Consider the following 23,986-nt stretch of genomic DNA (forward strand, 5'->3'; position numbering starts at 1 on the left):
CTCCACGCTACTCCCACCCTGGGACAAGGGAACTCTTCCCTCACGGTGTCCTGGGGGTTGGGATTTAAGGTCATTTTGCAACAAAAGGGATTTTAATTTTTGATTTGTATTGTGTTTTTGTCCCCAAAGTAAGATCACAGGAATTGCCATTCATCCGCTATTTAAAAATGTGAAGAATTTTCTGTTGTCTGAGTGATGAAGATATCCTCTCAAGTCCGTGCTAAGGTTGAATTTGACTCCCTGAACATGATGAAATGGATTTGCCATGGAGGCTCATTAGCGTATTGGGTTCCAATTTCCCAAGCCAGCCCCTTCTCTTCCAACCTCCTCCCTCCCTCCCCACAGACATTTGGGTGAAGCTTGTGGCTCAATGAACTTTGGAAATCCATCCTGGCACAATTAGAGGGAGTAAGCAAACAGAAGACTGCTCTGAGGTGTGATTTGTCAGATGTAATGCGACCATCCTTCACGGTATAGCCGAAGGCATTTGCGTATCAAACAAGTAATTCAAAAATCCTAAATATTTTATGTTCCTAAATACATTTTTAATACAAGCTCATTTAAAACCTGTTAGGCTGCAGCCTGCTCGCCTGACCAGAAGCCCATCTCTAAAGAAAGCCCCAGAAACATCCTCTCATTAATTCCCAGTTTTATACCTTTCCTTTTGGATTGACCATGTATGAGCCTTTTTTCCTCCCTGAGATTAAAAACGATATACACAGAAAGCAAGAAGACGCATCCCAGTATCCTAGATATGTCCTCTCTAAACAAGCAAGTATCTGATATATACCGAAAGATGCCTTAATGGTTGAGTGTGCCCACCCTTCCTTTGGCCAAATTCATAGGGTCTTAACTCCACTGTCCATTTTTTTTTTAAAACTACTTTCAGGTTGCTATAATAAAAACTAGCTTGGCACCCATATTCTTAGCTCTGGCAATTAAAACATAAGCAAAAGAAGAAAAATGAGCCCAATTCTGGTGTTAAAGTTCAGTTGAGAATATTCTATAAAAGCACAAACAATAACAATAAAGCCCAAACTCAACCAGCACCCAACACAGATGATCTAATACGCTGATCGACTCCAAACCATCTCCTGATCTTTTTTCACCTCGTGTTACAGGCACATTACATCCGGCCCAGGTACACAGTTCAGTGGGGCCTATATTCCATGAAGACCCTAAAAGTAAGAAGAAAACTCGTTGCCCCCGTTGGTTTATGAAAACCACGGTGGACGCTGTCTGACTTGTTCAGGGCTATTGGTGATCGCGCGTGGAGTCTTGTCGTACTGCTGTCATTCATGAGAAGAGCAGTCTTCACAGAGAATCCTAAAGCCTCAAGCCGATTTAGAACGCTTTAGTGTAGAAACCAAGTAAATCTTCCTGTTTTATGTAGCCTCTCCTTAAACATAAACATATGATTTAGACATGCTCCCTCTTGTTAAACATTTTTTTTTTTGCTCTGTTCACTTAACACAGTCCACATTATTATCCTTACATGTACAATGGCGGCAGCATAATTTGAGACCCACAGCTTTATTTAATAATGTAATTATCCTATATTGGATTACTTAAAGGGGCTTTGTGTTTTTAAGTTCTGGTTTTCCCTATACTGGTGATAGGCTCTGCCGTGGTAAATGATTCAGGCTTCAATCAAAAGCTCTAAACTCAGTTTGGAAAAATATTGAGTGTTTTGAATAAGCCAGGATTAATGCAAGAGCCAATTTGCAACCACAGTTGGTGACCTTTCTACTCCTGCTCAAAGACTGTGGTGCGCAGGCCGGCACAGAGGACAGACCCGTGCAACTCCAACGGCCTGGTTCCGACTCTGCTGGCCCCTCAGGGAGGCTGCACAAACCAGAGAATAAGGCCCGAGCTCTCTTCAAGGTAAACTTCCCGAAGTCAGGGCCGACACTTGCATAGCCTTCCGTGCCTTCCAAAATCTGGTACACTCCCAAGTGGAGCTTAAAGAATGAGTGAATGAATGAATGGACGAATGGATGGATGGAAGGATGGACAGATGGATGGATGAACACACGCATGCTTCTGGGCATTCTGACAAAACAGCTGCAGAAGGGAATGCAGAAGAAACCACCACTGTTATCGTCAGGAGAGAATACGTTTGAGTTTTTCCCCAGCTCAACTCAATCCAATCCAGTTAATCTGTGTGGACTGTGCTCTGGGCCAAGCACTGGGCTGAGTACCAGCCGTGGAGACATAAGGATGAATAAGACACTGGTGTTGCCCCCTCCCGAAATGCATGGTGCGCATGGCCTCCTGTTCTCACCTAGGAAATGAAGGCTACTGTCTTTTCAGTCCTTGGCCAGAGAATCCATTCACTCTTCCCTTCTCAATGTTCTGAGAATCTACTCTGAGCTGTGCTAGGTCCTAGAACAGCTGGGGAAGAAGCCCCTGACTCATGGACGCCGGTCTAGGGAGGGTGGGTAGATGGTAAACGGTAGCCCTCAGCTAAATATGACTTAGATAATTAGAAATTGTCATAAGTGATTTCATTCATTCAACAAATATTTAATGAGAACCAACTATATGTTAGTCAGAAATAAAACAGACAAAAGTCCCTACCCTCTTAGAGCCTACCGTCATTAAGTGTGGTGTGTAGTGTATGGTGTGCCGTGTATGTATTCGGGGAGAGGGGGTGGGGCAGAAGAGCCAGATAATAAACAAAACTGGAAGCAAAAGAACTAGAAGAGGCAATAATGGGAGGCTAGGAGTGGAACTGGGAATGCTTTCAAATCGAGTGGTTGGGGAGGTCTCTCTGCTAAGACCCTAAGGAGCAGAAAGAACTGGCAAGGTCAGGAGGGGAAGGGAGCAGGAGGGAGAACACAGGCCATTGCAAGCAGAGAAAACAGAGGGTACACAGGCACTGGGAGGAACATGGTGCAATGTTGAACTCAAGGTTAAACACATACACAGACACACACAGACACATACACACACACAAAAACACACAGACACACACATACAGCTGATGCATGCTTCTAAATTTGAATCCAGACTCCTTTTCTCTGAGTTTCCAGTACGTTTAGCATGGAAGCTACCCTACAAATCAATTTCCATTGTTAAAAATTAACTAAAATTTGCTTACTATCATCTTGTTCTCAAACCTTTAATGCCTGCATACGTATGTTTTGAACACTTGGTTGAAAACCAAGTTGCATCTTCCCAGAAAGAGAAATAGATAAGTTTTCCCATGAAATAGATGATTTCCACAGAATTTAAAAGGTGAAAGGCCAGCTGCTCTCTGACGTACGCACAGGTTGGTGGGTAGCTAGGGCACGCTCATCTGCTGTAGACACACTTGTTAGAAACACAAACTGGGACAACATCCCTTTCATTTGGATGCTTACATCCTTACATGGACACATACCAACCAACCTGACTAAACGCCCCTCCTCAACCACTGTGCGTGAGACCTACCTATTTTCTTATACATTAAGAAGCCTGTTTAATTATATCAGCTACAGGGGCCTAGTTCCCCTTCTCTCTACAGACTTATCTCACCAGACACAATGCCCTTTCCAGCAAAACTCTCCAAATTCACTGATCAAGATGTTAGGTTTAAGAAAGACCCAATATGGCTTGTTGACATGCTCTAAGACTAACAAATCTTTAAAAGATTAAAGCAATCTGTTGTCTACCATGTATGTCTTCTATAATTAAATGCCCAGAAGAGCGAGGAGGTGTTTGGAAGGAACCACCCAGGGAGAACACATAACAACAAAAGGGGGGGGGGAAGAGCTGGATAGGGTAAGAAGAATATCACTCAACCCTCACCAGACTAGCTTTAGGCTATGGTGACTGGTTCCATTGCTGACTGCTAATTTGGCTCCCAACAATGCCCACCTCCCCCTATTCATGCCCTTGGGTAATGCTCTCCCTTTGAGTGTGGGCTGCACGGTAGCCAACAAACAGAATTAGGCAAATGGATGTCATTGCTGAGATTAGGTTACAAAAGGACTGCGGCTTCTGTCTCCCTCTCATACTGTGAAGGAAGTCAGGCACCATGTTGGGAACTGGCCCCTGGGGAAGCCCACGGGGCATGGCAAGGGACTGATGGACACCCCGATCACCCACTGGCAAGGAATGAGACCCTCAGTCCAACAGCCCTCGAAGACCCGTGTCCTGCCAAGAGGCAAGTGAGCCGCTTAGAAATAGATTCTACCCCAGTGAGCTTTGAGGTGACCATAGCTCAGGCAGGCCCCGTGACTGCAACTTTGAGAAATCCGAGCCAGAAGCTCCCCACTAAGCCTTTACTCGGACTCTTGACCCAGAGAAACACTGCATAAAGAATGTTGTCCAAAGACACAAAAGTTTGGGGTAACTTGTTATACACCAATAGATAACTAATACACTTTAATATGGGGTACATGTACACATTTTTATGTGATAATGAAATAAAGTCTATGAAAGAAGGTGTTAAATACCATTTTTGACTCTGCTTGAAAATTAGACTAATTTCTGCTGAGAAGTGGAAAAATGTTTCCTGCCACTGCCTAAATCCTGAAACAACTACCTATACAAGAGGCCTTTTCTTTTTGGGGGGACCCACAGAAATTTCTAAGAACACTGTTTAACAATATGAGCATATCTGGACAGAGTAAAAGATAGTCTTGCCAAGTAAGGCTAACTTCATGTTTTCTCTCCTCCAAGCAACCAAAGGGAAAGGGGCTGATATTACTCATCTCTTTGCCACCCTCACTCTACCCTGGATATACTAATAACATTGGTTGAATTGAATTGAATAAAAATTTGCAGCCAAAAGGCCTATGCTTAAAAATAGAAATGTTTTTCAAGATCAGTATTGTATTACATCCTTAGCTACCAGAAAAGAAGCCCAAGCCTTGTCTCTCTTTTCCTCCTCCCACCTTTTCCAGATTCATCTTTGGAAGGCCCTTGGCACAGCTGACCAATCAGAATTGTGTTGCCTATAAGCACAGTCTGCAGGCCCTGTACACATACAATCCTCCAATCCTCACGGCCAAGATCAAGATGTGGCTTCTCTTTGCTTAAAAAGAGAAACACATAAACAAACAAAAAGGGCAGAAAATAGCCTTTAAAACTTAAGGCAAAAAAAAAAAAATTAAGGCAACTAAGATATCTCAATATTCTGACACGCTGGGAATGTTTTCACTCCGCTGCTTCGAGGGGTCATTTAAGGAATTCGGGGGTCGGGAGTGATTTGAACACCTGCTTGGCTGTCTATTGAATTACTGATCCTATGACATCAGAAATGCGGAGTGAGAAACAGGACCTGTAAGTGGAAAGAAAAAAAAAAACACCACAGAGCCTGTTGATGATTTTAAAAGACACTACCATTTATGTGATTCATACAATTTGCATTAGGAAACACATCTTCAGCCTTTTTACTAGATCCTTCTTTTTGCCTGCCCGGAGAGTTGGGCATGCATATTTTACAACCCAATGCATTGTTGCTGAACACACATTCAGCTCCCAGGAGCACAAAACACAATTAGACTATTATGGAGAATATTCACAAGAAACAGAATGGAACAGATTATTTCACTTAAGACACACAGAATTCAATTATTTTCTGTATTTATAACCCATGGACACTCGATTTTGGAATAATTTGGTGAGGAGACAGAGTACTACAGCAGTGTTTTCATCTGAATTCAGTAATCTGATATACACTGTGGGATTAACCCAAAGCAAAAGGATTTAATGGCCCAGCAGGCAGTCTCTATTTTGAAGATCCTTCGTCTGAGATCCCCCAGCCATTTTGGCCAGGACCCCTTCCTTCCCTTTGCATCCCTTTGCTGGTGCTTTTTGGCTTTGTGAAAGGGCCTGCCCTTGTACATCTTAAAGATGGGTGTGAAATACACTCCCTACCACCAGCACCACCACCACCACCGCAACAGGAGGAGGGAGAGGGGCGTCTGGGGGGGGGCATGTTTTTAAATTGGGGGGGGGGTAAGAATAGGAAATAGGAGAGGCTTTTTCTAAAGGAGGGAAAGTGAGAGTATTTGAAAGAAATTCAATGTTGTGCACATTTGGCAGATCAACCCCAGTTTCCTAGAGGCTGCATCAGGAAGGGGGCGGAACCTGAGAAGCAGCAGGTTTGGACTTTCTTTGGCGTACCAAGATGGAACATCTGGAACGCAGATTTTGTCTCCTGACACCCTCATTCCCCCCATCTCATCCCATTTTGTTGTGGCTGATGGGAGAGACACCCCCTTCAAGGTCTTTAAGACCTAAATGGTACAGAACAGACCAGAGACCTGACCAGAAACCCCAAACATGGATCAAAAACTCTGCACCCAAACAGAAAATTCTCAGGACAGATGGGAAGCCAGGAAGTTTCACTCTATTCAAATTGATAGTTTTGTTAGTTACCATTTTTCAAACAATGGTTGGTAGTCCAACAGCTGAATCAATACATTACTTATTAATGAGCTATTAACAGTCTAGCACCATGACAGACTTCATTGAGACAATAACGTTACGATCTGGCCCCTGCCCAGGAAGGGCAGGATCGATAACGAGCATCTGCTAAAGGCCTAGAAGCCAGGCCATGGTTTGGTGCTCTGTGCCCATATAAATTTCATTTGATATTCACAGCCCTGCAAGATGAACCCATTTTACAGGTAAAGAAACTGAGATCCCAAAAAGATTAAGTAAGTAGACCAAGATGACATCCAGCTACTAACTGGCAGAATAAGTACACACATTTGGTTTTCTCAAGCTTCTAGACTAAGAGTTTCTATTCCAACAGAAAGTCAAAACGCAAGTGTGAAATTATTAATCAGCACTGCTATCAGAGTCAAGTCAAGCCTGACCTGCTGGACCCCCTAAAGTCTGGCCTCAGTCTACCTTATTTTCCACTAAATCCTTGCCCTCTTGCCCAGTGCAGACCATATCCAATATGGCTATGTCCTTCCTTCCTATCTTTGTCCTTCCTATGGCTTCTTCTGTCAAGGATTTTCTCCTCTGTTTCCCCCTCATTCCTCAAAAAGCTCCATCCAAGAGAGCCCTAGTTATTTTCAAGGGCCTGCTCGCAAGCTTCCCTTCTCCAGGAGACCTTCAGCATGACTACACGCCGTGTTCCCTCTCGCACATGCTTCTTTCCACAGCTCAAGTCCTGTACCCGTAGGCCTGACTGCCCAGGACAGTGCCCCGCTGTCCTGGCACCGCCACTCCTTCCGTCCCTTTAGACCTCTGGAACCCTGGCTAGAGAGAAGGGTGAGGGCTTTGTCTACCTGGCTTTCCCCTTCTCATTTCTTTGCTGTCCCTTTAGGACCAATAGGTTCCTTTTGCTTTATTCACAGAAAATGGGCCAAATACAAGAATGGTTTAAAAATTGAATCGTCCAAAGCTTTTCTCTAGAGAGTGCAAGGTGGCAGCCAGGGGTGGGGCGGGGAGAGGCTGTGGGGTGGGGTTGGGGGGCACATCCAGACGGAAGATATGTTTTGTTTGGCCCACAGTGTTTTTTGAAAGTTGGACCAAAGTGCCAACTAAACTCACACAAAAATCTGGATTTCTGACACGTCTCTTGAAAAATGGAAAGACCTGGCAATATGAAATGATATTCCTGCCCAGCAATGATCAGCAGGCTGTGAGTAGCAACATTCGAGTGAGTCACACGTCCCCAGTTCCCTCAAGCATCATATCTTCTTCCAGACCTGGCTCACTCCACCCGGTCTCACCTGCTGGGCCCGGTGGGCACTTACACGTGTGCATCTGCTCTGGGTCCCTTTCTCCCCTACGCAGTGGAAGACATCACGGAGGAGGTGGCATTCGAGCAGGGCCTTGAAAGAGGGCTCCAGTTGTTGCGAGGTTTTACTTCACAGAGGAATACCTCGGTGGATTCGAGACCCCTTTGCTCATACTGCCTGTGTTTCCTCCACTTGTCAGCAGGATGGCTCGATGTTTTTGCCATCTGTGTTTTGGAATCAAGACAGCTCAAGTTCCCATTCGGTCTTTGTCATTTACCTGGTGAAGGAATTTAGAAACCTCGACAAGTCGCCTAACTTCTCAGATGGCCCTCCTGCAACACACGGACGATGCTAGAACCTACCTCATAGTATTACTGTTGTAAGAAATAAATAAAGGGTCACGAATGAAGCCATAAGCATCTAGTTTCACCACTACCTCTATTAATATCATTTAGTCCAGGGCCAGATAGTAAATATGTTTGGCTCTGTGCATCACACAGTCTCTGTCACACTACTCAACTCTGCCACTATGGCGTGAAACCTTCCAGAGACCGTTTGTCAACAACTGGGTGTGGCTGTGTGTCAATAAAACTTTACGTACAGAACAGGCAGCTGGCCAGAGTTGACCAGTGGGCCTTAGTTTACCGACCCCCCTGTTCTCAACATTCCCACAGCCGGTCAATGTAAATCAGCTCTGAAGAGGCTATCTAGGTGTCTCGATGACATCTAGAACAATAGGTGCCCCCACTGGGCAGCAGTGGGCATCCCTAACCTGTTTATTGGATTCACCAAGATTAGGCTCAGCCCAGAAATCATCCTATAGGGACACTGCTCCCACCTCCACATCTTGGCAAGAAACCTCTTCCCAATCTTCACCAGAATCTCTCTGGACCTAAGTTTAAATGTTGTTTCTTCCAAAATGCCTTCACAGAGCTTCCCAACAGGATCAGACACCCCTGTCGGAGGTCCCTGTATTTTTACTCCATCACATTGACGGTGCCACACAACGACCCATTACTCGTGACGGTTTGATTAATTATGCACTCCCCACCTGACAGGAAGCTCCCTGAAGGCAGGATCCACCTGGCTCCCCACCTCTGTCTCTCCAGGGCCCCATGCTGGCCCGCACACAGGAGGCGCCCAAGGGGGGCTGGGGCTGAGTCTCCTCTCCTGTGAAATGTGTGGGAGGCACCACATGCCTACCTTGGGGAGGTGTGGAATTTAAGGAGCCCTTTTAAACGTTTTATTCCTCAAGTGCACAGTATTATTACTGACTCATCTGCATCAGTCAACCGCCAATTGGACTGCACATTCCTAGACAGCAGGATAGAAGCTTTCAAAAGCCATAGGCTGAACAAAGAAATGAAAGACTAAAGAAACAATATTCATAAAGACTCAATTAGAGAATAGGTCAGTATATAATCAAAGTCCCATTGTTAGTCCTGGCAGAATCGAGGAAAACCTGGATTTCAATCCTGACTCTGAGTCTTAACTATACGTGACCTTGGGCAAGTTACTTAACCTCCTTCGGCCTCAGCTGCCTCATGTGTGAAGTATGGAAATGTCACAATACAACCAACCTAAGAGAATTAAATGAGCATTTAATTTATATATTAATATATATACAATGTCTGACACATAATAGCTACTCAATAAGCAGAAAATGTTGTAACTTCGTTGAAAACACTGTGGGTAAAACTTTGGCAGATGGTTTGGGAAAAGAGAAAGTTGGGGCATTTTCTCTGGGTTGTGCATACAGAGAAGAGAAAATTTTAGAAGAAGGAAGTGTGAATGTGGTTCTAAGACCAAAATGTATGGGGATGGTTTTCTGCCATTTTGGATAAATCAATTAAGTTGCCTTTTCCTTTTTACTATGAGAGGATGAGTAAGCTGCATGGGAACAGAAATCTTTGTGCATTAGTCCTTGTGTTGACGCTTAATGTCCCCACTGGAGAGAAATGACACATAGTAGGCATGCAATAAACATTTCAGAATGAAAGAAACCATCCATTAATATCAGAGACTGACAAAAATGCCAATTCCGTTTGCTACCAAGAGTGCCATCTCACAGCTTTTCTGAAGCCAGTATAAATAATACCATCAGTGGGCCCTCCTAGCTTCAGGAAAGAATATGGAAATGAAGGTAAGGTCCAGAGGGGGCCAAGCCTGGTTTCTTTGTAATCACGGACCCTCGGGTAAGTATCTTGGCGCTAAAGTCCATACTCTCATCAGTGATTTTATACGAGTCATGACCCACAGAGGCACCATCTACTGGTCTAAGACAGGGTGCTGGGATGACCTACCCTGAACACACCCATGGGAAACACTAGCCTACTTTCCTCAGAGTGGAACCTTAAGAGAGCAGCCCTTTTTCCTCAAAGTAGCAGACCGTTGTGCCTGAGGGTGCTGGCTGCTGGGCCCAAGATTTTTCTGGGCCTTTCTGAGTCCATTAAATAAAGGGGGCTGGACTCACTCTCTTGAATGTCCTATAAGTCTATTCAAATGTCCCTGGCAAATTAGACCTGAGCCTTTTTCTTAGAGAACCATGGCAAGTCTTCCTGATCCCCTTTATCAACAAAGCCAAGGGATGTCCAGCCAGTCATGCCTGAAGCCAAACATGTCTGTGCAGACGGCAGAGCCTGAGGGACCAGCTGCCCCGATGGCGTCACCAATATGACAGCCAGGAGAAGGTCTCTGAGAATCTGAGAATGTTCTCGGCGACCTTCTCTGCATCTGAACCCTTCGCCCCATGTCAAGAGGCCCTCATGCCACAACGCGGATTTCCAACCAGAATGTCGCCAAAGTCCTGTAGTCACAGAAGGAAAACAACTAAACCTGAGCCTGTCGTGGAGGAAAGTCAGAGAACAAGGCAATGAGTAAGAATATTTTTACTCTCTGGTATAATATCTGGATAGTTTGGTTTTTTTCCAATGGTACCCTGAGCTGAGCTCAAAGCAGAGGATGGCAAGCAAAGCTTGGACTAAAGCGAAAACAGTATTCGCTCACAATGATTTCCATCTCCATGGATTATGGGGAGCTGGGGGCAGGCCCACTGACAGGTAACTGGTGATAACTTGGCCTGCTGTCTTTGTAGCCTGCAAGCCTTCCCATGTAGGGGTCAGAAGAAGACAAAAACCCACCCCTGCACATCCATATATCCACACGCACACTTTAACATGTATGTATTTATACATGTTTTTAAAACATATTCCTCCCTTCAGAAAAATACAGAATTAGCAAGTTTAAATTATTTGCACTTAGTTCTTTGTCTCCAGTTATACTGTGTTCTTTTGTGCTTGTAAAACAACATGTGCCTTAATTAGCAAATATCTGTAAATAATTTACTTGCTTTTCAAATACAACAGAACAATGGGGTCAATTTTCACATACATTTACCCAGCATGCATCCCGGGTCTCAAGCCAGACTCACCCATTGTTCAATAACTATATCAAGCTGTCCAGCTCTTGCTGCCTCCTCGGGGGAGGGTCGGGGTAGGGGGCCAGAACCCCGAGTTCCGGTAGCAACATCCCATCTTGCAAGACCCCAGAAGGCAAGCACACAGCGTTGGCCAGCCCCAGTTAAAACAAAGTCTTACGATCTCTAACCCTGGAGCCTTCTGCGAGGAACATGGACGTGTGCTAAGGGCAAAAGGCATTTAATGCTCTGCTGCCCCACGGCCCCCGACCCCCGACAGCATAAGCGCCAAAACATAAGGCGCGATGGCTGAGGCTTATGAATCACGGAGCCCCGTCTAGGCTCTGCAGGGTTAAGGCTGGGCCCTGCACACAACGGTGCAGAGAAAGATGTTAAATCAAATGAGAATGACTGCTCTAGGACTGGAGGCACTATTATTTTGAATAAGATTGAAAAGGCCAGAAAAAGCAATTCAAAAACATTTCAATTATGTATTTCCCAGAACTACATCTTTGAGCAACTAATGCAAATGTTACCACCACAATAAAACTTCTTCCCACATAAAAGCATATAAAACAGGTTGAACAGCATATACTTTATATATCATATGCATATTTTTGACTATTAATAAAAAATTCAAAATCTATGTATGCTTTACTCTCCTAAGCAATACAGTAATTATGATTAAGGGACAGGCAGCACAAAAAGAGCCAATTTATCTTACTCGTGCTCAGGAATACTATTGTGTAACTAAGCAACTAAAGACAAAATATGGTCTAATTAATTCACTCCTATGCTTATTTAAAAGACACAATTAGAACATTTTTATTTTCCAGCCTGCACAGTAGCTCAACATGCTTGAGGGTGTAGAAAGCAAAGCCTATTATCCTCAAAGACAAGAGTTTAATGTTTAGTGCCACTGATCAGGCTTGGAACTCAGCTCTGGGGAGGAGGGGGTGTGTTTCGCGGCCTGGGTGTGCTCGGAGTCACGAGGAAGGAAAGGTAGGGTAAGGGGGGAAGAGGTTTCTGGGGCCACTGGATTGACGAGGAACACATGGCCTCTCCCCGCTGTTCTCCTCGCTGTGGCACAGGGATGGAGACAGGGCTGTGAACTTGATGGTCACGCGTGCAAGGACACGCGCCACTGTGCGTCTATTTATACGGCCACAGAGATTGTACAGAAAATTCATGTAATTAAACCACACGTCCTCGTCTGTGTGATAAATGTCAAATATCCATCTTTGACGCTGCTAACAGTGCATCTGATTTTAAAAGCGGAATTAATTTACGCAAGTGTGTGCTGGAGATTGATGCCATTAGCATGATTCTAAAGCACCCTTTCTGTAATAATCATCATCTGCATGTTTGAAATGTGTTGTTGATCCAGACGTTCAGAGTCCAGGATGTGAGCCGTGTTTTCTGAAGGCTGAGGCCCGGGTTCTAATCTCCAGCAAGCCGGCAAAGACCACAGCGCGGCTGGAAAAAGCCATCCGTGCCTGTGCAAGGCCACGGGAGCGGCGTTTTCAAGAAATGCAGGAAATCCGCGACCACATTTCTGAGAGGCGAATGAATCTTTAAGCCAACAACCGATAAATTTGTTTTAAATTTCTTTAAAAGCCAAACCAACGGGTAATCACTAGCTACAATATTATTCTGAGTGGAAGATGGCAAATATCCAACTACCCTGGCTGTAAAAAATGACAAGCAAATGCATTTGATTCGAGCAATTATATTCTGGATGTTGGTTAAAACTAGACTTTGATAAATGAGCTCGAGTCCTGTATCACTAGATGCCACCACGAACAGTGGTACGCTTTATTAATAAGTAATAGCGAAGTATTTACATGTATGGACCCGTGTACTTCATAAAAATAACATTTCCTTAGTATGTGCCTGACACTCTAAATGTCAAGGGGGGTTTTAATTTTAATTGCTTACAATTTTGACTCACTATCAAACATGGGGCCAGTTAAGACCATCAGTCTGGAAAGCACGCTGGCTCACAGGAGCTGCCGACCACACTCAGGTGAGGAGTGACCGGTCCCCTGCCGTCCAGTCTTTGGTCAGACTGCCACCCCACAGCCCCGACTTTTTATGGGCTGAAGGCCGAAGATGGGAAGAGTACTCAAACACGGAGACGCTGGCTTCATCATCGGTCCCAAACAGGCACCGATCTCTTCGGCGAGTACCTCGAAAGACAATCCTGTACACTTTTTCACATCTTTGGTGCAAAACGACGACGGATTTTAGATGAGAAAGAACACGTGCGAGACGGGGGTGTGCTGCAGCTGGCCCACAGGGGAGTGACCCATCGTAGGTCCTCTGCCAGAAGAAACCAGACTGACCTTAAAGAAAGCAGGCTGTGGGAAAGAACATTTTAGATGGCTGATGTCATCCAGTCATTCAATAAATACTTCGTGACTGGCACTGAATACTGTGGGGGGACCCAGAGGTGAATAGGCACACCCTGTGTTTCTGAGAACAGCGGTAGGGTGGGGAAGGGGGTTGGGGGAAAGGCTGAGTGACAGGCAAAGGAAGGACACAGATAACCATCACAGAAGGCACATGTACAAAGTACAGGGGAGGGCAAAACCAACCACAGCCCAGTAAGAGCCCTGAAGGTAAGGATTCTTGTCTACCTTGTTCACAGCTGTATCCCCAGGGCCTAGAACAGGCTCTGGCACCAAGCAGGTGCTCTATAAATACGCACTGAGCAATCGAGACATCGAAGATAAAGACAATACTTTCTAGTTTCCAGAAAGATCAGGAAAGGCTATAAATAGTGATTTAGTTAATCTCCACTTTAACTAAGAAGCACAGAGAAAGTCTGACAGCTTTTCTGTGACCAATGTCTGTCCATGGGAGTAAATGATGAGCTCTTCGGGGGCTGAGGTCATTTTCCCTCATCTCTGTATCCTGTTGGCCAGCAACATAGTAGGCCTTCAATCAACATCTGTGGAGCTGAAAAAATTCTTTCTCCAAAATCATGCAGATCGCGAGCCTTCCTTTGAACACACATGGCATTTATTGTCAGCACAAGTCACCAACGTGTTATATAACGTCTTATGTTGTTTTTACATTTTTTAAAAACGTGTTGATCTCATCTCTCAGTGAAGATTGATAAGCGTCTTGAGAAACGGGGTCACACCATGAACTGTTTTGCATCCATCTCTGTACCTAGCCGAGCTCCGAGTACATGGTGAGCACACAACAAGCAGTTTTCGATGAACTCAAGATAGATGACACCAACATTTGCTGGAGTCAGGATCCGACCCTACAAAACCTAGCTCAGTACACACTCCACTGACTCTCAAATTTCAACATCAGTAGAATCAATGCTGAAACAGAGAACTTTTTATGCCAATATTTTTGACATATGACTGTTAAATTACTTCTTACTATTACCGGGTCTTGCTCCAACCCAAGTAAGAAAGAGAAAAAAAGGACATAATCCCATTCCCTATTTCAGATCAGCTCCACAGGCCAGGGGTCAGCAAACATTTTTGTAAAGGACCATACAGTAAATAATTTCCCAATTTCCACTGTGCGGGTCTTACAGTCGCTGTCACAACTACTGAACTTGGCTACTGTAACCTGAGAGCAGTTATAAACAATACGTAAACAAACCAGTCTGACTATGTTCTAATAAAACTTTATAAAAACAGACCGTGGTCCAGATCCGGCCCTCAGGCCCTAGTTGGCTGCTGCTTATGACAGTCCTCTAAATCCTCTTCAGAGAGTTCATTAGTTCTCGCCCTAGTTCTGACGAGCCAGCCAGTTAGAGCAAAGTTACTCCTTCTCCTAGTTGAAGGTCATTACTAAAACTACTAACAACGGCTGGGACTGCATCCCTCATTTGCTAAGCTCTCCTACAGTAAGTGCTTATGCTAGTTGGCAAGCCCTTTCTAGTATTGTTTCTAAGTCTCTTGACAAAGTAGAGATCATTAGATCCATTTTACAGATGGAGAAACTGAGCTCATTTGCTGAGCTCTCCTACAGTAAGTGCTTATGCTAGTTGGCAAGCCCTTTCTAGTATTGTTTCTAAGTCTCTTGACAAAGTAGAGATCATTAGATCCATTTTACAGATGGAGAAACTGAGCTCATTTGCTGAGCTCTCCTACAGTAAGTGCTTATGCTAGTTGGCAAGCCCTTTCTAGTATTGTTTCTAAGTCTCTTGACAAAGTAGAGATCATTAGATCCATTTTACAGATGGAGAAACTGAGGCTCAGAAAAGCTAAAGAAATTGTCCAAGGCCAGCGAGGTCACTTGAAGAGGTCTCGGAAATTTTTAAAAAGTCAGCTCATGGACACTGACCAGAGATTGAGCTGCCATCTGCAGCTAGAACGGGCCAGTCCATCACCTCCTAGATTTCAGCACATGTCTGACTACCCTGAGATGTGATGCAAGCAGGCAATCTTTTAAATAAATCCTGCCGATCCAGATGACAGCATAGTTCCACACTGAAATGTACATCTTTCAGGAGCTTTTTATTTTGGTGACAAAGCTAAACCCATCATCTGGATGACAGCCAACCTGATTTGGGGAGACCTGTATTGGGTATTTGTCCTGGCAAATTAACCTAGATGCTGTCCTCTCACAGAGAAAACCTTTCTTTACGGAAGGTAATGGTGGGGGCGCCTGGGTGGCTCAGTCACTTAAGTGTCTGCCTTTGGCTCAGGTCATGATCCTGGGGTACTGTGATCGAGCCCCGCATCAGGCTCTCTGCTCAGCGGAGAGTCTGCTTCTCCCTCTCCTTCTGCCCCCCTCCTCCTGGCTGTGCTCTCTCTCTCTCAAATAAATAGGTAAAATCTTAAAAAAAAAAAAAAAAAGGGAAAGTAGTGGTAGTGATCTCGAACTTCGATGAGAACAGCAATACGAATATTAATGATAATAACAGTGAGTCAACCACTACTGAAGAATCTACTATGTGCCCATCTCAGTTGTAAGCACCTTACATGTATTGACTCATTTACTCCTTAAGGCAATCCTAGGGAGTAGGTCCTATATTTCCATTTTACAGATGAGAAAAGTGAAGCGATGTTTAAAATGTAGGATCCTAGACTCCAATTCCAGAGATTCCAATCGAGTTAATTTCAACAGGGCCTCAGGAATATGAATTGTTGACAATTTTTAACCAGATAGTAACCACTTTACGAAGTCCTGACTACATGCTAGGATCTGTAATGCCCAGATATGCTTGATCTTGACTTCCTGGCATCATCAGCTTACTCATCCACACTCACAGTTGCAGGTGACCAGTAAAGCTTCTCATAGAATCCAGCCCCCGGTCAGGCTGAAATCCAAGCTTGCACAACCACCTCTTTTAAGACGGTGTATTGCCAATAGATTAAGCGCTTGGCAATTTGAAAATGAATGTAATCAGAAGTTACCCAGTAACAGAACCAATTACCCGCCTACTTTGCCATTTTCCTCCTCTGAAGAGGTAGTGGCTGAATGTGGCAATTGTGGGTAATTACTAAAGACACTTAACTCCTTGTATATGGCTCTGCTATTCACTTTCATGGTAATTGAAGACAGTATCATGATTAGGCCTGGGAACCTGCACACACGCATAAAAGTTATCCTGCTTACTGTTTATAAATTAATAATATCTAGACTAAAGGCTACCACAATCATCACTCTTTTATATTTATTTAAGGACTGTACAGTTTTTGAAGTACTTTTGCCCATATAATGCCCCTTGATATTCACAACAACCCCCAGTCTGCCTCATTATTGTTCCCATTTTGCTGCTGAAGAAACTGAGGCTCAGAGTGTTTATGCCGGTTCAAGGTTGAACAATACTAAGTTGCAAAATGAAGATGTGACTGTTTCTGGACTGCTTTTCCTCAACACCAGTTGCCAGCACTGCAAGTATGTGAAGGCGGTAGTCAGTCATTATCATAGTTATTATAACTAATAATAAATTGTTAATGATATTAATAACAGTATTAAAACGCAACTGTTCTTATTATATGCCACTAGCTCGAATCAGCTGAACTTTACAGAGTAAGAATTGTTCTGCTACCTAAAATCTGGTGACCTTTGGCAAAACGGATTGACTAGTCACGATTCTAAAATGAACAAGGACCTGCCCACATTAGTGCATGCTTCTAGAATATAATATGATGCATTAAAACTCTGGTGTCAAGAGTAGGATTCAGTGGGGAAAAAACCAACCCTAAAGCTTAGAAAGGCCTGGGTTCTAGCCTGGTGAACTTTGACAAGCCACATAATTTCTCTAAGCCTCTGTCTCCATCTGTAAAATGACATACAATGTCCTGCCTTATCCAGCCTCATATAATTATTGCAAGGATCAATAAAATATTCCCCAAAAAGGCCCTCTGCAGACGATAGCAAACCACACAGGGACGCTATTTCTAATCTTGCACAATGATAATTTTCCTGCTTTTAGAACTGACGTCTTTACATTTCAAGAAATCATAAATAGACAGAATGGTTCTCTTAAACCAAAAAAGCATACTGAGTCCTGGCTGTCCTTTCGAAATGGATGCTGATGTCAGCTCAATCAAGAAATTATTAACCTCCATTTGGTTACTTAAAATAAACTGTACTGGCTGATTAAATGTGCTGAACATTTTCTTCAAGTAACAGTGCATATCACCAAGAAACCTTTCTCTTTCAGTTACACTTCACAAACGGCAAATGCATCATTCAAAACTATTTCAAATCAATAACAAAAATCATGTCACTGTATATAAACAAGTTAATGGAGTAAGTGAAAACAAAGCAGATTTCTTAATGAGAGGACCCTGTTGCCCCCTCTAGGTGCCTGCAGTAAATGCTGGTTTCTGTAGGCTCTTCTCCAGAGGAGACTGCTGCTGCTATTCAGCTAATGAATGACTAACTTAGGCCAGGGGGGAAATGACATCACCAGGGTGGAAAACCGATCTGCATTGGGAAACTTTCTACCTGCTTTACATTTGTCATAATTATTTTGCACAATGCAGCCTGCATTTGCATAATTTTGAGGCGTGTCATTATCTCAATTGAAAATTGTTTTAATATGGCTGAATAATTCACAATGACATCAGCCAAAGTCCTAATGAAATATACAAGTATAATCATACAGCTAATTACCAGCCGTGTTAGCATTAAAAAACAAATCATGCATAATATTAGACGATGTATATGCAGCTGAGGATTATAAATAGAGCCATCTCCCTCCCCAAACCCCCTAGAGTTTACTTTTAAATGGCAAGATTAATTTTCTTAGGTATGGCTCATATAGCAGTGACGAAATGTACAGATCATTACAACGGTTCGCTTTCATTTCCCCTTAATGAACAATTTTTTGAAAATCGTGTTATTTAAAAATACTGTGTATCTTTTCATTATCAGCAGTTCTAACAGATGCAGCCTTCGGCTAATATTGTATTTTATTCTTAAATCAGAATTCGCTTTTTAATTACACCAACAGAAATTAAAACTGGACCAAGTGGGGTCAACTCGGGGTCTTTAAAAATATTTCAATTTCAATTAAAAAAAGAGAGAGAGAGAGGGAGAGTGACCACAAAATATCTCATAAAACACTGAATAATTTCCTTCTGGGTTTAGTCAGAAGTCTATTAGGCACCAGCTCTTTTCTGGATATTTAATCCTTCCCTTTTCCAGATCACAGGCCATGTTGAAGTAATAAATTTGAAAAGCAAATAATAAGAAATCAGGAGGGGGAGGGGAAGAAGACAGCTGCGCAGGAAAGTTGGGTCGGGGGAGGGGGCCCAGCTAGACCTTGGGAGGGGGAAAGAGCTCAACCTGTTGGTGGGTTGCAGGATTTTTCACAGTATTTCCAAACAACACCTTTGTAAAATTGCAGGCAGACGTCGGGAAGTAGGAACGTTTAAAACCCAAAGCTGGCGGGGGACGGCGAAGGGGGGGGGGGGACGTTCGGGGAGGAGGGCGGGGCTTATTTCCGAAGAGGCAGATCTGAGGGCGAAGGTTTTGACGAACTCCAGTAATTAACCGGCATAGACCACTGATGGGTAATTCGATCCTGGGAGAGGGAGCGAACCGGCGTTGCCAAAAGTACAATCAAGTCCATCAGACCAAGGAATTCTGGAAGGACTGGCAGGCAGCTAGTTCCACGCTCCGGGATGAGTTAAACCGGGAACCATTCATTTAACAAAAAGATCCTTACATCTACCTCGAAAGCTCGAGGGCCTGGCACAGAGCTAGCTGCCCTCAAAAGTCTCAGTTTGATCACCCTGCTCTCGCTCGGGCAACACAAAGCCTTGCCAGGCGGCCGCGCGCCCTCCCTCCCCACCGCACCGAGGGCACAGCCTCCCCAAAATAGTTCCCCCGGTGGGTATCACGGCGCTGAGGTCGGTCAGCTGATGAGGGGAGCCCGCAGAACTGCGGTCACACATGAAATGACAGAGCCGAAGGGAGGCGGCCGCCCCGGCGCCCGGTGACAGCAGCTCACCTCGGGCGTCCTCCCGGGAGCGCGGCTAGCGTCCCCGCGGCCGCCCAGAAACGTGCCGGCGAAGCTCGGTCCCTCCCCACCCTCCCCGGGAGCGCCGTCTGCGCTCGGAGGCCGCCGGACCCGCAGGGCCAGTGGGCGAGCACACACCCCTCTGCCTTCCCTCCCCCGTCCCGGTCCCACACATCCCCAAAGATCGCGCTGGAAGACGTCCACTTTGCGTGGAGTAATTGAAAACTAGAACATCAAATGGCTTGTCCGAGGGGGAGGGGGTGGGGGCGAGAGATAGTTGTTAATGCTTAACGTGTTTGTGCCGGTTACACGATCGCTTTGAAATCCGCCCGGGCAGATCTGCAAGTTATTTGAATGTATTATTCCAGTACCTGTCATTTATCACTTTATTCAACACGTCTTTGCCAACTCAATAGCTTTTGATCTCACACTGCCTCCATTTCGTAATTTCCGCCCTCTTAAACATATCAAATACTTACTTAAAAAAAAAAAAGTGAACAATATCGAAACCCACCGAAAGAAATCCACCCAGCCCCGACCGAGCCAGACGCGAAGGTAAAATTTTCAAAAGGCAAAAAAATATAAAAAGCATGTGATGTTCAAGCGGCTGTAGCAAGAGAGAGAACGATCTCTCTCTCTCTTCCTCTCTCTCTCTCGCTCTCTCTCTCACACACACATACACACACATCCTTGAACAAAACCCTTCTCGAACAAGTTATTTGATCTTGACTAAAATCAGCAGTTGGAACCTCTTTGTAAAGCTGACAGCCAAACTCTGACAATGGCAAAATACTCGAGCCCCAGCTAGTGGCGCTACCCCTTTAAAAAGGAGTCGATCCTGCTCGCCTGCAGAAGTGAATACAGTATTTTCAAGCTTGCCCTGTAATAAGCATTACTAAGGGGGGGGGGGATAAGAAAGAAAGAAGAGAGGGAGATATAAGTTTACCACCTCGCCATGGTCGCTATTTCTGCCCTGGGGAGTGTCTTCTGGGAGGAAATAAAGTTTAGAGCTGGATAAAAGTTGCCGGCTGGTCCTCTCTTCCCACAACAGCTGGAGCTCCGCTATGCAAATCGGATCCTTTGGCGTACATCTTACAAAGAAAAAGTCGCCAAGGGACAAAATTCTTGGTTTGCCTTCGAGGTGGAATTGAAAAGCCTTGTAGAAAATGTAAGGTCCGTGCAAGCCACACGGTGAGCCGACCCACTGCAGGGGAAAAAAAGCACCAAATAAATAACGTAGCCATCAGAGAACAAACATCTATTCCCAGACACATTTACACACAGACATCCACACTCTTAATACAGAAGAGCCAACAGATATAAAGCTGGGTGGAAAAATAATAGAGCCCACAAATTTTCTGCCTCCCTTAAAAAAAAAAAAAAAAAAAAACTCCGGGCACCCCCACCGCCACCTCTCCCTACTTCTCCATCTGAGGCGGTAAAATTACATTATGTATGTATGATCAGTGCAGGGATTTTTTTAAACAATAAAAATGATTTGGGGGATGCAGAGGGTAAAAGTTTGGTGAAAAGTTTGTGGGGGGTGTGGGTGGGTGCAGAGGTGTGGGTGAGTTGGGGGGCTGGGGGGTGCCGGGGGGTGCCGGGATCGGAGGAGCGGAGGAGAGCGAAATACCTGGAGTGAGTTGGGCTCCATCTCGACGTTCTGAATTGATTGAACTCAACATTCTCTCCAAACTTGTTGGCTTGAATGGATTGCATCAGGTCCTGGCAGGGAAAAACATTCTCTGCCTTCAGCTGGCGTAATGTCTCAATATAAAACTGAGCTCTTGCCTCCCCTTCGGCACCAAAATGATTGAAAATATGTCCTAATATTTCTCTGACGACTCAATTTTCAGCTCCTGTCAAAACTGTGTAGGTTTCCTTCCAAATGTGGGATGATCAAATTCATAATCGGAAGAAAGGTTCCGTCCGATCTCGGCGGGAAGCGGATGGATCAAGGCAAAAAATATATAGGAAGGTTTGTAAAAATAAAATCCACCCTAAAACTGTGTGAAGATGAGCTCTCCCTCTTCCCAATCTCCCTTGTCTAGGGGTGTCGTCTAATGAGATTTTTGGAGGAGACGAGAGCTAGCGAGCTCCGCTGTGCATCTGACAGGACCTGCTTGTATATGTCTAATATAAAGAACATTTCCTGCAGAGATTCCGGGGCGCTGCTCCTCTTTCTAATGCTCCTTAGCAGATTTGCTGTTATTAGACATGTAGATTTGTTTGATAGTTAAATTACGCTTCCTCACTGCCATGTTTTCGAGAACTAATCTGTTAAATTATCTTTTGATGCCTATTTACATGGAAGGGAAAAGTGGGTTATCGATTATATAAACATATAAATATTAATGCATTTGTTCGCTTCGCAAAAAAATACTCAGCAAAAAAAAAAAAAAAAAAAGCCCAGAAAGACAAGTGAGCAGTGCACACACATCTCGGGATTTTGCAAACAATATTGAAGGGACAGCGACTGCATTTAGGGACTGGAACAATAAACGATGCATGATAAATCAATAAATGCGAGCAGCGAGTCTGCTCGGAATATGAATTCAGGCTCCCGGTTCTGCGTGTGCATTCTTTAATTTTGAAGTATATACACTAGTACGTGTTTACAATGCTGATGGACGCCAAGGGCGCTCTCAAATGATAATGTGTTTATATAACCCAGCGCTACAGGAATAATATACCGACTCCTACCCCACCCCCATCCCCTCCCCCGCCAAAAAAGGGAGGGGAGCTTCCTCAATAATAGTTTGAAACTGAAAAAAATCCATTTGCAAACTAGTTAAATACAACCAGAAATTAAGCTGTTGAAAACCGGGGGCATGAACCGTAAGACAATAAAGGTTTTAAATGTGTATATTTATTGTTCTGGAGCCCTGGAGCATTGCGAGGTTTGCATGCACGGCTATTATGCAAACACAGAGAAACTTAAGAGCGACAGAACAAGGAACAGGCAGAGACTGCAAAGCCCTCGCTCGCTCCGACCCAGCTGCCCGTCCTCCGCCAGGCTAGATTGCATTTTCGCAGTGTTGATGTAAAATGGTGTACTCGCTTCCCCCACGCTCCCCACCCCCTTCCCTGTTCTCCTCCCACTCCTTCCAGCACCTCCCGCCCCCCCCCCGATTTTATTATATTGGCACCAATCTTTCTAAAGTGGGTCTGGCATGCTAAAAAAGTAAACATGTACTATATGGGGAATAAGGTCTGTATAGTATGACAGTTGAAACTTGATCTGTGATAAAATTACAGGATGTTGAAATTACTAGTAAGCTATTTTTAACGCTTTCGCAACGTTTCACCTCTAGTCACAGCATCTAGTTGAAACAGGATTACTTTAATGAAAATTATATTCACATGGCTGAAGTTAATACACCCAGCAGAGCACAAATGCCTCATATTCAGTGACTTGAGGTGGAAAGACCCTCTGTGTGTATTTTTATGCCTTCTCATAACGTCTGCGTCCGCTGCAGTAAGAATTAGGGCACTTAACATTATCTAAACCACATTTTTGATTCAGAACATGGGGAAGTAATAAAAGGCAAGATCTATCTCGTTTCTATACACACAGAGATAAACGAAAGAAAATGGCAGATCCTCCAATTACAATAAGTAATAAAAGCCCATGCCAAAGAGCCGGTATTCTTAAAGATGAAAACTATTTTAATAATTTAAAGTAATATCACAACTCTGCACAATGAAGGAGGACAATGTAACAATTCACAGTCTCCCATCTTTGCATTAGCCAAATTATGACTTGCACATCACTCTTTAATTATCTTCCTTGAAATTTCATCTGATCTTTCTATTTTATAAACATGGGTTACAAAGAGAAATTACAGCTCTCTCGCGCTTTCTCTCTCTCTCTTTTTAACTTTATGATGCATACTGCAGACGTTTGATTAGAATAACCCATTTTGTTCATTTTTTTACATATGAATGGACTTGACTGAAGGGCATTTTACATTGTTTTTTTTTTTTAAATACAGGAGAGATGCCTGAGGCTTCAGTCTCTGTCCTGTTAGCGTAAATATATACATCCAATTCAAGACATCCTATTTTTAAAAACTTGAGTTGCAGTATTTTGACAAGATCATATTTGAGATCGACTCTGAGTCAGTTTCCTGTATGACCAATGCAGCAGCATTTATGCAGGAAACCTCAACAGAATGCCTGAGGGTATCCCTGGATTGTATATTAAATCTCTCTCTTAAAAAATAACACAGCTCTTTAGAGCATCTAAGCAACTTCTACTGGTTTTGGTGCTGTAAGTCTTTAAGTGTCTGTGAGGGACTTCATCTAATTAGAAACCCTGTTTCTATGTCTCTTCAAGGTAGGCGCTGAACTAGGCTGCATGCTGCGTAATCTCTCTTCTCATAAACTCCCGATAAGGTTTTTCAGATGTTAACAATTGCAGGGATC

The 23,986-nt window shown here is 44.0% G+C and overlaps 1 protein-coding gene across 1 annotated transcript in view; it reads right to left on the minus strand.

Annotated features, from left to right (window-relative positions):
* Positions 1–21,641, minus strand: part of ARID5B (AT-rich interaction domain 5B) — a 176,433-nt gene extending 154,792 nt beyond the window's left edge. The window contains exons 1-2 of the mRNA XM_026504293.4: positions 21,192–21,641; positions 20,508–20,762 (exon numbers count right to left, since the gene is read on the minus strand). Of these exons, the coding sequence (XP_026360078.2) occupies positions 20,508–20,762; positions 21,192–21,212 (276 nt within the window). The 5' untranslated portion in view covers positions 21,213–21,641. The remainder of the gene's footprint in view (positions 1–20,507; positions 20,763–21,191) is intronic.
* Between the last annotated feature and the right edge of the window lie 2,345 nt (positions 21,642–23,986).

The sequence above is a fragment of the Ursus arctos genome, unplaced genomic scaffold (genome assembly GCF_023065955.2).
Source record: "Ursus arctos isolate Adak ecotype North America unplaced genomic scaffold, UrsArc2.0 scaffold_7, whole genome shotgun sequence".
NCBI lineage: Eukaryota > Metazoa > Chordata > Mammalia > Carnivora > Ursidae > Ursus > Ursus arctos.